The sequence below is a fragment of the Euprymna scolopes genome, chromosome 21, assembly GCF_053919585.1.
Source record: "Euprymna scolopes isolate OS-2025 chromosome 21, ASM5391958v1, whole genome shotgun sequence".
In the NCBI taxonomy this organism is placed as follows: domain Eukaryota; kingdom Metazoa; phylum Mollusca; class Cephalopoda; order Sepiida; family Sepiolidae; genus Euprymna; species Euprymna scolopes.
Genome location: NC_136502.1, coordinates 41,412,234 through 41,427,339, shown reverse-complemented (window position 1 = coordinate 41,427,339; position 15,106 = coordinate 41,412,234). Strand labels below are relative to the sequence as shown.

Genomic DNA, 15,106 nt, shown 5'->3' with positions numbered 1-15,106 from the left:
TTGGATGTGTTCAAGTCCAATGTTAAAAAATTCCTAATGAACCGCCCCCTTAAGTAAACACTTCATCAAATCTCCACACTAACGTACTGTACTTGCAATAACCCTTATCCCTGAGTGGCTTCCGGGCCTTGATAAGTGGTGATCACAGTGTAAAAAAAAAAAGTCTTTCGTACCGTTTTCTCATCACATTTCAATCTGCAGCCGATTTCTCGATTGGGTAAACCAGAAAGGTGGAGATAAATGAGCTCCTGACGATCACTAAGAGAAAGCCATAGCATATGGCCTAAATGTTACGTTGTATGAATTGGAACAACAACAATTACGATTAGAGATGATTTGGTGGATATTTTAAACTGATTTAGGGGCGATAGTTTAAGCTGATTTTAAGCGAATTTTTTGCTGCGGACGTTCTTTTTGCCTCCTCAATTTGAAGTGAACACTAGAATATTTCAATTAAAAGCCAAATATGAACAGGTAAAACTATAGAGGAATAAAAGGCGAATCAAATGAGGTATAGGTTGTTTAAACAGTTTATATAATTGATTCCTTGTCGTTCTCGACTGATTAACTGTGTCTAACTGTCTTGGATATATACTCGAGAGTCAAAACAATGAAAAGAATATTATCTTGTCATAGCCCTAATGAAAACTATATCTTGAGTACAATATCATATGTAATAATCAATATAGAATTGACTCCATTATAATAAATACGAAATTTGCGTAAATAAGATATTTAAGCGTATTTTACCGCCCTCTGTGTGTACATATATACATATAATTACTTACTATTGATAATTATTAAATACCTAGAGACACTAGTGTTTTAATCCTTTCGGGAATTATCAGTGCAGGGTTTTACAATTAACACCCGTCAAGAGATTCGAACCCAGCATCTCTTACTCCATTAACAAGAACTAAATCCATTTGGCTACCGTCAAACGCGAGAAATATCCTTGAAATTTAAACATTTACTTTTAAATGTTTTTAATGTCTATCAGACTGATCTAATCATTATCTGATGACCTGTGCATGCGAACTGAAGTGACCGACTATATTTCAATTGTAAAGTGCGCAACGATAAGAAACGAGTTTCTTAAAGGAGCTGACATAATTATTTACTGTGATAATTATTAAATACCTACAGATAATAGTGTTACATCATTATATATAACTTCTTCCTAATCGCTCATATATATATATATATATATATATATATATATATATATATGCCCAATAAAAGAGTAATAAAAATTGAACATGCCAATGAATAATAGAACTTTCACGCCTCCACCCCTTGGAAACACTTCAAATTAACTACGAAAATGACATTTTTACATCTCCAACACATTTGAAAATAATTTCTGACGAGGACGCTTCACAGAACGTCTGAAACGCGTAAAAACGATTTCAATGATTTAAAAAACATTATTACAATGATCCAAACATAATTCTCAATGAAAAACCAAGACACGGAATAATAAAATAATGTTAAAAAATACACATTGTTGGTGACTACCCCCTTATTTATATATATATATATATATATATATATATATATATATATATATATATATATATATATATATATATATATATATATATATATAGTTTGTTAGTTATAAAATATAGTTTATTAGTTATAAAATATATATGGCGATTAAGCTACACTGAATATTCCGCGTTTCGTCCACTCTAGGATTCTTCAGGCTTATGCGCGAATTTTGTGGTTGTCTGTCCTTTTTTATACACGCACCTTCTATTGAGATTTTAGTTAGCCAATCAGCTTTCTCAAGGCAAAGTAGAGCATACACAAAGGAATAGGTCAACACGAGGTCAAATAGGCCTTTGTCCGGTAAGTGAATGTTCATTGGCTGATAGGAAGGGCGTGGTGGATACTAGAAAGCTGATTGGCTAACTAAAATCTCAATAGAAGGCGCGTGTATAAAAAGGACAGACAACCACAAAATTCGCGCATAAGCCTGAAGAATCCTAGAGTGGATGAAACGCGGAATATTCAGTGTAGCTTAATCGCCATATATATTTTATAACTAACTAATTACCTACGTATTGAGCACTTTTGAAGTAAATACTTAAAGTTTACGCATAAATTTATACTTTCGTATATTAATTTTATGTGAGTAAATGAAGTAGTTATATATATATAGATATATATGTGTGTGTGAGAGAGAGAGAGAGAGAGAGAGAGATTAGGAGGAAAGCATATATAACTTCATTATATTATCAGAACAATAATGAAAATTAAAAGGGAAAAATTAAAAAAAAAAAGAAATCTGGTCATGGAAAAGTTTATGGATCCTATTTTTTTACTTCTAGACTTTATATATTATTTGCTTTTCTTTAATGATGCTCATCATTCTATAATGATCCATGTTTTTCTTTTTAACTTTTACCTACTAATATAACACCTTTCCGATTTACTCTTATATTTTCTTTCAATATTTTTTTATTTCATTGTTCATCCTATTGCTTCAGTCTCATTTCACATCTAAATGTAATAAAGACAGTTTTTATCTAATCTTTTTAAAATTACATCTTCACCCCAAATAAGGCACAGTGCCACTTTGATTTAGGGAGCTACTATCAGGAACATAAGTTGCAGGGATACTATGTAGGGAGTTGAGCAGCAAGATGTATGTTCACATTATACTTGAACTTCTGCATGTCAGTACAGTTGGTGAAGAGGGAGCCCGGAAGGGAATTCCAAAGTCTAGCAGTTCTGGGGAAGAAACTATTAGAGTAGAAGGCTTTCTTACATCTAAGGATCTCTAATGTGAAGGGGTGGGACTTTGTTGCTTGTCAGGTTTGTCAAGAGAATTTACGTCGAATGGGGTACAAGGGTTTGTAGTTCGTCGGAGCATCCACTATTAAAATATTTGTAAAACAGAGGGATCTCACATTTCGTCGCTGGGACAGAGGTTGAAGCTTAGATGACAGTTCAGAACCTATCAGGTTGGCGACTCTCTTTTGAACCCTGTCCAGAAGTTAGAGACTAGCGGCAGTAGTATATGCATTTTGTATAATTCTGGCCCTTCTTCTCTTCTGGTGAGAAGAATTAAGTTTCGAAATGCCGTGGTCTACAGAGTTCTTTTTCTTTTTAATAATTTTACCCTTTTAATTTTCCTTATTGTACTAATGATATAGTAGAGTTATATATAACTCATTTCTCTTTAATATATTTTGCTCCTCTTAATATTGTTGGACTTTTATCTTGATAGGTGTTGCTTTCTTAAAGATATATTTTTTGATAGCAGAATTGTACTATATATATATATATATATATATATATATATAATGTCATCCACATACAGTACTGTTTCGCTGTTTCACAGCTCGTTAGTGCGGCTAGACAGGCAACTGCCTCAAGCTAGGATCGAAACCCGACCGCCCAAGTGACAGAGTCAAGGCTTCTAACCATTACGCTATTCGGCTGATGCTGTGTGGGTAATGAATTAACGATGCTTTGACATCGTCTAAATTCCTCCACAAATGAAGAGCAATATATATATATATATGTGTGTGTGTGTGTGTGTGTGTGTGTGTGTGTGTGTGTGTGTGTGTGAGAGAGAGAGAGAGAGAGATGAGTATTGGCTGACGAGAGCTTGATATGGGTATGTAAAACGGTCTTAATTATCGAATTTGAAACCGACGGTACCAATGATTTTTCTCATCTAAAACTTTCTGTAAACAAAAAAATATACATATAATGTATATATATATATATATATATATATATATATATATATATATATATATATATCGTGACCTCTTTAATTTGCCAACATAATTTTTTTTTATCTGAAATCATTTCTTGATTATGCAGCTGTCCAAACAAATAATTTTCTCCCGTTGTCAAATTTTACCCGAAAATAATCTTTCAAATTTCAAACACAATCAGGCTTGAGTACGTTCTCTTAACTGTCATCGCTGAAAATTACGATTTAATAATGGCCGTTTTATCTTTATTTATAACCGAAACAGGTGTTCTTGTGTGGTCTCCAACACAAAATCATGGCATTTCTTATATTATTAAAATAATATTTGTTCATATTTGGCCGCAATAGAATTTCTTTTAATTAATTATTGGGTTATCTTTACGATCACTGTTCCCACTTCACTTCCGGTTGTGCATGACCATTTAAAGATTTTTGTGTCTTAGGATCAACATTATTCTTTTTAGAAAAGCTCTTTTTTACATTGAGAGATGTGTTTTTTCGGTACCTATTCTGTACTTTCACCTAATTATTTAAAAAAAAGAAAAAACAAGATATACCGTGAAAAATCGATTTAAAACGATGGGGAAACCGGAAGTGAACTAGAAACAGTAATCGTAAAGATAACCAATTATTCAATAATTGATTAAAATTGCTTACCTAATTACAATTGCACCACAGAACTCCTCGTTCTGTTACAATAAAGTATTTAATGTTATATTTAAAATCTCTCAATAAGGAAAATATTAACAACGACCATCTTTACGACTGAGATCACACCGTCAGAATGAAAACAATTTTAAGGCAAATTTCAATGAAGACAAGTGATGCATTCATGGTCCCCCGTGAGTCCACAGTGAACGAGGCATAAAAAATGACGTACTTCAGCATTCCCCCTCCCCTCACACATTTGGCACCAAAAGTCCCCAGGGGACGTCAAATCCTGGTGAAAATGAATCAACGGTACAGTTTTAGGCCTTAATATGTAAATTTGAGTTAGTTCTGTACCATGCAAAAAAAAAAAAAGAAATGATTTTTCATCATTTGCCCCGCCCCCATTTAGCCCCAAAAGTCCCCAAGGCCTTAACATATTTAAATTTGAGTTCAGCACCATGCAAAACTGCTGAATAGACATACACAGAAAATTTTGGACAAATATGGTAAAATAGTCCCAAAAATGGAGTGTTTTTATTAGCCCTAAAAGAGCCCCTGGGGCACACCCAAGAGTTATCGCGAAGTATAGACAAACAAAATTATATTAAAATCAGTTAATTACAACTTTTCAGGAAGTTTTATAAAAATCCAAGTCATCAATTTTTTTTAATAAGCATAAAAATGTCAATTTTAGCAATTTTAACCCAAAAGTCAGCACTAGGAAGGCAATCGGAATTGTCCCGGAAAATCTGTTCTGTTACCTTTTTTTACTCATATCATGTTTAATGTTTGTGGAAATTTTCAAAAAATTCCAAGGCGTAGTCAAGTGTAAGTGCGGGTAGACGAACGAACGAACGAACGAACGAACGGACAAGGTTGAATTTACGGTTTCACCCTTCTTTTGTCGGGGGACAAATAAATTGAATAAACCAACTTCATATAGATGTAATATCTCTAAATAGAATACCTAACACAAATCTATTGCTAATTTCTATTAAAAATTTAGCTAATTATTAAAACAGGTTTTCTTTAATGTAGTATGCAAATGAGATACCCTGTTGAACGTTGATTCCTTTTTACTAGGTAGCATATGAAAAAAATCATGCGTGAGTAGAAGTATTTGAAAATCCGTGAAGAAATTAACCTTTTTTTACATATTAATCAAATTGTGAACAAAAATCAGACATGAATACGACTTCATTATAATAAATTGAATATGTATTATTTTTAACGCAAAAGGAAATAGAATCGGACGGTTTTCAACCTTAAAATCATTTTCTTCGCTCCGAGAAACGGAATCCGCACTAAGCCCTGAAGTATGGTCTATGCAGTGCAATTGAATGTATATGAATGCCTTTTGTTAAAAGAGTTTCATTTCAACATTTAAAAGCAACTTTATTTGTCATCTTTGTTAGTAGCATGTACAAGAGAGAAAAGGTTTAGTAGCTGGAAATGGTCTTGTGTGTAAAGATAAATTGAATATTATGCCGGCTTGTTAACGGAGAGAATCGTTTAGTTCACAAGTGTTTTTAGTCAGTAGTAGTCAAAATAAAGAATTAAATATTATGCCGGTTTGTTGAAGGGGAGAATGATTCTTTATGCCCTTGTTATAGCCAGTAGCCGTAGGGACGAAGGAGGCCAGTTAAAGGAGAAAGAAAGAGCAAAATATTTAGCGTGTTACGTGTTGTAGTGGGTATTAGGAGTTCGTATCGATGTATCGATGAGACCAGTTCTCTAGCATGATAAAAAAAAAGTTCGTGTTGGTACCGCACAGGAAAATAAGTGGGTGTTTAAAGATAGCAATGTTGGTCTTTTGTATTCACGTTAGCCTGGGTTCAAAGGTCCCAAGCGAAGTCAACTGCCAGGCAGAGCAGGGAGGAAAGAGGAGGGAGAGTTGCCGATTTCGCCTTTTATGTACTCGGTCACATGATTGAGAGCTGGCTTGTGATTTGACAAGCCAGAGAGACGGTTGATTTAAATCTCGAGCCGCGAGATTTCGTCCCTGCCTGCTATTGTAGCAAGCTTCAACTGCTACATATTCATGGGAAAGTTCATATAAGAAAAAAAAAAGTTACAGGTATTCTAACATAACAGTCATCATTAGGGCTATGACGACAGCATATTCTGTTCATTTTTTTGACTCTCGGGTGTGTATCCCTTAATATCTTATATGCTTTTATATAGAGTGATGTGGTTCTCGGTTGATTAACTGTGTCGGATTTATACTCGAGAATCAAAACTATGAAAAGAATATGCTGTAGTCATAGTCCTAGTTATCAAATACTATATGAATCCAAAGATTCTATTATTGGCGTTAGCTTTCCTAGGTACGTGCAAAATGGATGCTGATGCTCAAAGTGTATAAATATTTTGACCCCTCCATTTACTTAAAAATTCACCAAAAATCAGAAAATTAACCAATTTTAATGAAATTTTCAGTATTTATCAAATAATAATCGCGGAATATAATAAACTAATTATTTTTATTTAAATCTTAGTGAAAATGTATTATTTTGTTTAAACAAAGAATATCTTTACTAAAGTTATGGTTTTCAGTAGTAAAAAAATGAATGAATCTGTTTTTCTTATGAAAATAAAGCATCGTAAATTATAAAAATTAAAAATATTATTTAATTTTTACAGGGACATTATGAAAAAAAGCCTCTAAAGTCCGTATTAATGAATTCGATATAACTTGAAGAAAAATCAATTTCTCGAACTCCCAATATTATCATCGAATTAAGTATTGTTTATTTAATATTTTCACACGGAAAAATTATAATTGCAAAAAATATTTCTACACTTTTTTTAAATACAGGTTTCGCATAATTTTTATATGTAAGATTTTAATATTTTCCTTGCTTGCATGAATGTGAAACTTTCGGCGTAACTTAATTTTTTATATAATATTGAACAATAATTTAAAAAAAATTAATTTAAAAATAGGAACATAGAAACATAATTAAATTAAAAAATAGTAAAAATGATACAAACGTTTAGGATAGGAATGTACAGATGCACGTCTGGGAAAAAAACTAGCACCCCTCCCTCCTTTGAATTACATGACGTCATTTTCAGAGCCATTCGACTGGCTGAAATTTCCGTATATCCGTGTTTACAAAACTTCCATTTGTTGCGATTTTACGAAAGGCATAATCCCTCGTTTTTTTTTTTTTTTTAGCTAATGAAGCAAGTTTTTGTACAAACAAGGTGTTTTTTTAAATTTAATTCAATATCTTAGCTTTACTAATTATCTTTGAAATAGACACAGAAAACTAGTATTTATCTTTTAAAGGATTTTTACAATAAATTTATTTAACTTTAAAATTTAGCTGACTTGGTAAGCTCGTCGTGAAAAGATTTTTCATAACTTGTTTTTTTTTCTCACGTGTACAAATATATTTTTCCTTTATGAAATTAACTTTAGTCTCTAATCTTTCAAATACAATCAAAAAGTAGTCAGAAATTCTTTCTATAAAGACATCGTGGATTACCGGAGAAACCACGTGAAGGTTGCCAACATCCTAAGCGAATGATGTGTGTGTGTGTGTGTGTTGAACAAACTGGATTCAAACTGGGGGCGTCATCGTCACGTCCCAACCATACAGTAATCACAATGCAGATTTTTAACCCGATAAGATAAATAGTTTCTAAGTTACCCTCGGGAATACTTCATACAATATGAAAAAGTAAGACTTAGATAGAACTTTGGCTCATCCTTAAGTTGTAAGGCGGATGTCTGCTATCTCCATTATTGTTCCTAATTACTTGCCTCCCCACGAGGGAAGAGTTAGACACAAGATCGGTTTTAAATGTGGGGAAAATCCAGCTCCCCAAAAAGAGGTACTCTGGATAGGAACAAAAATATAGTCTCAGTTTGAAAAGATTTTTCCCTCCTTGACCGAGGACAGAGAAGGCAAAGTGTAGCATAGGAACATATACTACACTGTGATCTTGACCCGAAGGCCAAGAACGTTGCTGTTAACATATTAAAAACGTAATCATTATTTTTTGTTCATTATTCTTTGGTACAAACTGATTTTTTTTTTTTTTTTAATATATTTTTTGTTTGTTTACTTTCAGGCGCTTAAATGATAATCTCCTGACGGATATACCAGACTTGCTTTTTGCAAATATGCCCAAATTGTATCGCTTGTGAGTATATGATATTTTATATGTTGCCCTCTGTAAAAAAAAAAAAAAAAAAAAAAAAAAAAAAAAATTAATAAAAAACAGCTTTTTGATACTTTTTTTTCTCTTGTTCACCTCTCACTCCATCCACCCTCTCCAAGACGCATATTGCCATTCGGAACGCAAGGAGATACTGTTTGAAATCGTCTCTAACTGGGGACTGTGGAGAGTTGAGCGGCGAGATGGCTGTCTACGTTACATTTAAACATCTGCAAGTTACTGCAATCAGGGAAGCAGGAAACAGGGAGGGTATTCCAAAGTCTAGCAGCCCAAATGAAAGAAACTATTAGAGTAGAAGGTTGGTCTGGAATTTAAGAACCTCATAGTGAATGGCGTGTGATTTTGCTGTTTGTCGAATTAGTAGGGGTATGTACGTCGAGGGGGCACAACTTTATCAGAGCAGATTTCATTAAATTACAATCGTGTTGTATGATGGCGTATCAAAAAGGGGTATGTTGTGTAATGTGTACCATAGCACTATATGTCGATGTGTACTTGGGACGAAAGGTTCATCCCGATGTGTATACGTGTCACTATATGTTTATTGTTTGTTCTTCACTATTTGAACCCTAAGTTATGTTGTTGCTGTCTATGTTATATTTATATCTAACTGTTCGTGTGTGTGTGTGTGTGTGTGTGTGTGTGTGTGTGTGTGTGTGTGTGTGTGTGTGTGTGTGTGTGTGTTCGTTCCATGTATTTTGGACATACCTTAATTTCATGCGTCGTTGATCTTGTCCACCTGGAATTCATCTTGTTCTTGGAGGGGAGGCTGGAACCTGTTTGGACGAACATTCATTCACTTCCAAGAACGCTGGTTGGTTTTATATAGTTTTTTTATTCACTTTCCAGGTGTCGATTGCAGAAGAATGGAAAGTGAATATATTTGCTTGCGTAGTTAATTCTAGGTCTCCATTCTAAGACACGTCAGCCCCCTGCCCAGGGAAGGGGGGGACGACCTATTAAACCGTTTGCTCTGCTTAACGTCCAAATTCCAACTCTAATTATTCTTCTCATCTAACTAGAACGATGTAACATACACGTTCTTTCGTCAGCTGATCATATATTTCCGGCAAACTTGTCTATGATATGATGTTACCATATTTTGACAGATTTTCAACATTCTTCACATTCATCTCCCGTCCATCTCTCCAGTTAGATAGATCGAGATGGATAGCTACAGAAATAGATAGATAACGAGATATCGAATGATGAACATGGATAAATGGATAGATCGACAGACATATTAATAACTAAAAAATAATTTCTTGTGGTCGACCTACTATATAACAATCGTAAAATAGGCACAGTAATGCAATATTGCGGCGATGGGACAGAGGATGGAGCTTAGTCGTCACTTAGCCTATTAGATACTAAAATTAAACTCCCTTATCCATCAACAATATACACGAATACAGCAATCATTCATTTAACCATGATAATATTTATTGGCGTATAATGATTAAAATAAAAAAAATTTAAATATTTATTTTCTGTGAGCCTTTTTACGGACCAAATATATTTGAGGTACCCCCCCCCAGAATAATCAACGACTAAAACGACATATTTTGCTTTAACGCCGTTTTTTTTTTCTTCTCTATTCTTTTTTTTTTTTTTTTTACATTTACTTCCGGTCGAATCATAAAAAAACATCGATGCATCCGTTTAGTCTTTAGAGACAATGGATACCCCCAGCAAGGATAGCTGCGCGTGTAATTGTAAGGTAAGGGTTGCGCAATCTCCAACCACTCCCAAATCGGCACTGCTTGATTCCAGTGGCAAGGAGGGGTCCAGGACTACTGGAAGCAATGCCGAGATAAGCGGAGAGCACATACAGCACCTGGAATTCCCGAATGATCGCCCATTTTAATACTGACCAGAATCAACTTCGGTGATCTAACGGGAACCGTAACAAAACAACACGCACATTCATAATTGTGTTTTCGCAGATTTTTTTTTTTTTTTTTTTTTTTTTTTTTGAAAACAAGATTTATTAGCAAAACGTTTATCATTTAAAATAATATTTACAAAGGTTTTATTTACGCACAATTTTAATTACTTAAATACTAGTTGGGGGGCTTTGCCCGGTCGTAAAATACGCTTAAATATGATATTTTAATTTGTCCAGCTTTTGTACATATTATAGAGTTGTGATTTAAAAACTAAAAAAAAAAAGTATTTGGGTGGCATCAGCTAAAATCGAAACCAAAACTGTAGCTTTTAAAACTGGTGACGTTACCACTGTACTAACGTGACACGCATATGAACTGATTAAAAATTATAATTAAACTAAGATGAATCTACAAAATGTATAACGATTTTCTTTTCTTTTTTTTTCTTTTTTTTCAATTTTGTTCATTTAAAAACTATTTTCTTCAACTAAATACCCATAAAAGAACGATCCATGAAAAAAAATCAAATGATTTGAGGTCCCTAGCGATGCTCTACGACTTTTAATTTCGGAAGAGATAGAGTTTGAAAATATGGATACAGACATATATTAGATTTTATTTAGCTTGGCTCCGAAAATGGAGTGATATTGGAAACAAAGACATGTTTTGAAGCCAAAGAGAGATTGTCCTACAAAAAAGGCAACGGATTATTAGAGAAGTGTTTAAATCCTTGTATCATTCTGGACTGGGGAAAATGAAAGTATACATATCGAAGGAAATGGTTACAACCTTAGAGGAAAACCTCCAATCTGTAGTGCAATGAGGGCATAAACGAAGGATAACATTTAATGCTGCTAAGATTAAGCTTCTTTCCTTTAATAAATACAAGAAACCTTCTCAACCACTAATAGCCATGGCTAATGATACACTACCTTAAAGCTCTTTGTTCAAACTGCTTGGCTTAACGTTCACAGGGAACATGGATTGGAACAAATACATTGATGGCAATGCCAAGCTTACTGCGAATAAAGTGGGCTCCCTGTACCGTGCTAGAAAGTTACTTACGCTTGAGAGTATCTTGTACCTCTACAAGGTCACCATCCACCCATTTACGGAGTATTGTTGCCACATTTGGGCTGGTGCATCCGCTACTAGTGTTTCTTTCCTGGAACAGGGTTCAATAAAGAATCGCCAACCTCATAGGTCACAAGCTCCAACGCTTGTCAAATCGACGAAATGTTGCATCCCTGTGGCTATTTTACAAGTATTTTAATGGAAGGTGCTCCGACGAACTCAAGCTCTTGCACTCTCTCGACGTAAATACCCCGAAAAACTCAACAAGCAGCAAGATTCCACCCCTACACAGAAGAAATCCATAAAGCCTTTTACTCTAATAGTTCCTTTCTTCAAACTGGTAGACTTTGGAATTCTCTTCCGGGTTCCTCCTTTCCTGACTGTACTGACATGTAGAAGTTTAATGGGAACAGGCATCTTGCTGGTCAACTCCCTACATAGTGCGTCCCAAATAGTAGCCCCCCCCTCTAAGTGGTAATGCACCTTGTTTGAGATGAAATAGCAAAAAAAAGGGGGGGCGACTATGTTGATGAATAAAGTCGAATTTTGTCTAAAAGTTGTTGTTTTATGAGTTGGGCCCGGAACTTATTGAGTTAACGTGTTAAATTTATATAAATTATTTTCTATTAAATTCTTGCAAACAACCAGTGTACTCTTGCAAAAATATTGATTTTTTTTTTTTCTTTTTTTTTTTGTCAATGGGTTATTTCGTGCTCGGGAAGTTGAAATAAGGCCTCGCCGCCAAAATACCTTTTCTGACGTTACCGTACAGTAAAGCTGATAAACAGATTCAAGTTTACGAAGAGAGAGAGAGAGAAAGAGAGAGAGAGAAAGAGAGAGAAAAAGAGAGAAAGAAAATGGCGGTGAGAGGTAACACTTTTGTTTCTTCCTTTTTTCTTTTTTTTTTTTTTTTAACGTTTTACCGGAAGTGAATAAAGTGAGCGTGTTGAAAGAATGGAAATGCGCGAAAGGAATTATTATTCAAACGGAAATTTGGGATCAAAACGGAAAGCTGTAAAGAAAAGAGTAACGCCGAAAAGAAGGAACAACATCAAAGACAAAGAAACGAAACGAAATAAACTCGAATAAAAGACAGAAATAAATTAACATATTTTATTGATTGACGAGTCGTTTACCATAAACATGTGAGATTCCCCCCCATTCTATTCATGGGCAAATGGGTGGGCATCCAGGAAGTGTGGCTGCGATCGTTATCCTTCAGCAAGCACTTTTAAAATGGAGACCGTTTTCACTGTATTTTTCATTTCACTGTTATCTATTATTATACTAAATTAGCAAAATTCCAACATTAACCTTCGACCTTGACCTTGAAAAATAGTGTGAACTATACCGAGCTTGTTGACCATAATCATGCCAAGTTGTGTCATCATCAGTCCAGTGATGTGGGCCGTAGGAAAGTATATATACATAGACTATGTCACTGATCTTAACCATGAAAAATGGTGTGCAACATCCAAAAGTGGGGGGGGGGCATCATCATGCCAGGTTTGGTCATGATCGGTCCACTGTAGGAGAGTATAGGTACAAAGGCTATGACCTTGATCTCTGACCTTAACCTTAAAAAATGGTGTGCACCATCTGTAGGTTGAGCTTCATCATCATATCATGATCAGTCCACTGGTGTAGGCTGTAAGAGAGTTGTACACACACACACACACACACACACACACACACACACGAACCCTACTACTTTATGTATATAGATATGTTAATCAACGTTAATTTTCCTAGAACTTTTTCGATATATGCTTTAATTAAAGGAATACTCCACCCCAAAATCAATTCATCAGTACAAAACAGTTTTACAGTAAACATAAAAACTAATTTTATTCTTGATAATGGCGTTATATCGCCGAAATTTAGTTAAAGCAAATGTTTTGTTTTTTGTTTTTTGTTTTTGTTTGCTATTTTTTGTTGGTGTTTTTTTTGTTGTTTTGTTTGTTTTGTTGTATTTGTTTTATTTGGGGGGTATGTCTGCGTTGTATTGGCTATTTAAACTTACAAATTTCAATTCAAATTTAAACAACGGTTATATCGAGGAAATGTTTTTTCTTTTAATTCTCTAATTCATCCCACGCGATTTCATTTTGGTTAGAACATTTGAACACAGAGACTCTACTACTGACAGCATGACATAAGAAAGGATAAAGAAAAACATTATTTTATTTCTGATAATGGCGTTATATCGCCAAAACTTAGTTGATGATAAACAAATAAATGTTTCTTTAAAACAAAATTCTGGGGTTTACCAGCTTCCAAAACTTCCAAATTTCAGTTCAAATTCAAACAATGCTGAAGATAAAAAAAAAATCCCAAAATATTTTGGCGTTAATTTTTTGTCCCCATAAAAAGTATTATATAATGATACTAAACACGATTTTTAGAATATTTATTTCAATTTTGGTCAAAATCGATTACATGATATTGATTATCTAAACTGTATATAATTTAAGCCATTAGAGGAGTCTTGCTTAATTTGGGTCCAATGACTGCGGATGAAATCAATGCAAATCTGAAATATTTGAACTGCGTATATAATGAACCCCAAAACCCTCCACCCCACTCTGTGCCTTTGGTCGGTGATGGGGGGGGGATAAAAGAAAGGACACTTTAAAACTCACGTACAAGTTCCATCACCTCGCGCACATCTACCCACGCACTAACAGAACAAAGTAAACCAATACACACACAGTGCCACATACTTATAAAATATATATACACATAATTTAAACGAATAAATATATGAATATACACGTGTTTTGTGTGTGTGTGTGTGTGTGTGTGTGTGTGTGTGTGTGTGTGTGTGTGTGTGTGTGTGTGTGTGTGTGTGTGTGTGTGCGTGCGTGCGTGTTCCAATCACATCGCCTTCTCAGTACAAATCTTCGGCAATCGAGCGACTTCATATTTAAAAATAATGGATATGGGTGATAACATACGCACCAACACAAAATTGTCATAGCAGGTAATTTTATACAAATTATTGTATTATTTTATTTAGAATTCTCAGAATTTCTTGAATTCTACACCCCTTCTTCCAACAAGCTTAACCTTTGAGCCGACATCGACCTATGAAACAATGGCGCGATTTAAAAAAAAATTATATTTTTACATCGTAATAATGCGTCATATTGTTCGTGCGTTTCTCCCTTTCTGGCAATGTTCACCCTTTAATATAAAGGGGACCGATTCGTTTCCTGAAGCCGGTATCTTGACTTTCTTAATAGGGTCATGTTTTATAGCGGTGGGCGCTGACCCGGAACAAATCCGGTTCCCTGTCGCTATATCAATTCACCCTTCACGCTTCACCTGTCGTGGACGATGGCGCGTTTAACTGGGAGAATTTCCCTGTAAACACACATGCTTTTTCTCCTTCTCCATCGGTCTGCACTCGCCAAGAAAAGAAGGGGGTGGATGTTACGTTCGACTTTGATAAGCGAAGAACATTCGGTACACACCGCTGTGTCCGTCCTTGCCAGAAAATATAATTGTTTTCTGGGTTTTTTTTTTTTTTTTTTGGTTTCCTTTATTTTAAGAAGAAAATGTT

At 34.5% G+C, this 15,106-nt stretch overlaps 1 protein-coding gene across 3 annotated transcripts in view; it reads left to right on the top strand.

The window, feature by feature from the left end:
* Positions 1 to 15,106, top strand: part of LOC145242163 (slit homolog 2 protein-like) — a 594,752-nt gene that overhangs the window by 282,445 nt on the left and 297,201 nt on the right. For all 3 annotated transcript variants that reach the window (XM_080105142.1, XM_080105141.1, XM_080105140.1), the window contains exon 4: positions 8,471 to 8,542. In XM_080105142.1, coding sequence (XP_079961268.1) covers positions 8,471 to 8,542 — 72 coding nt within the window. The remainder of the gene's footprint in view (positions 1 to 8,470; positions 8,543 to 15,106) is intronic.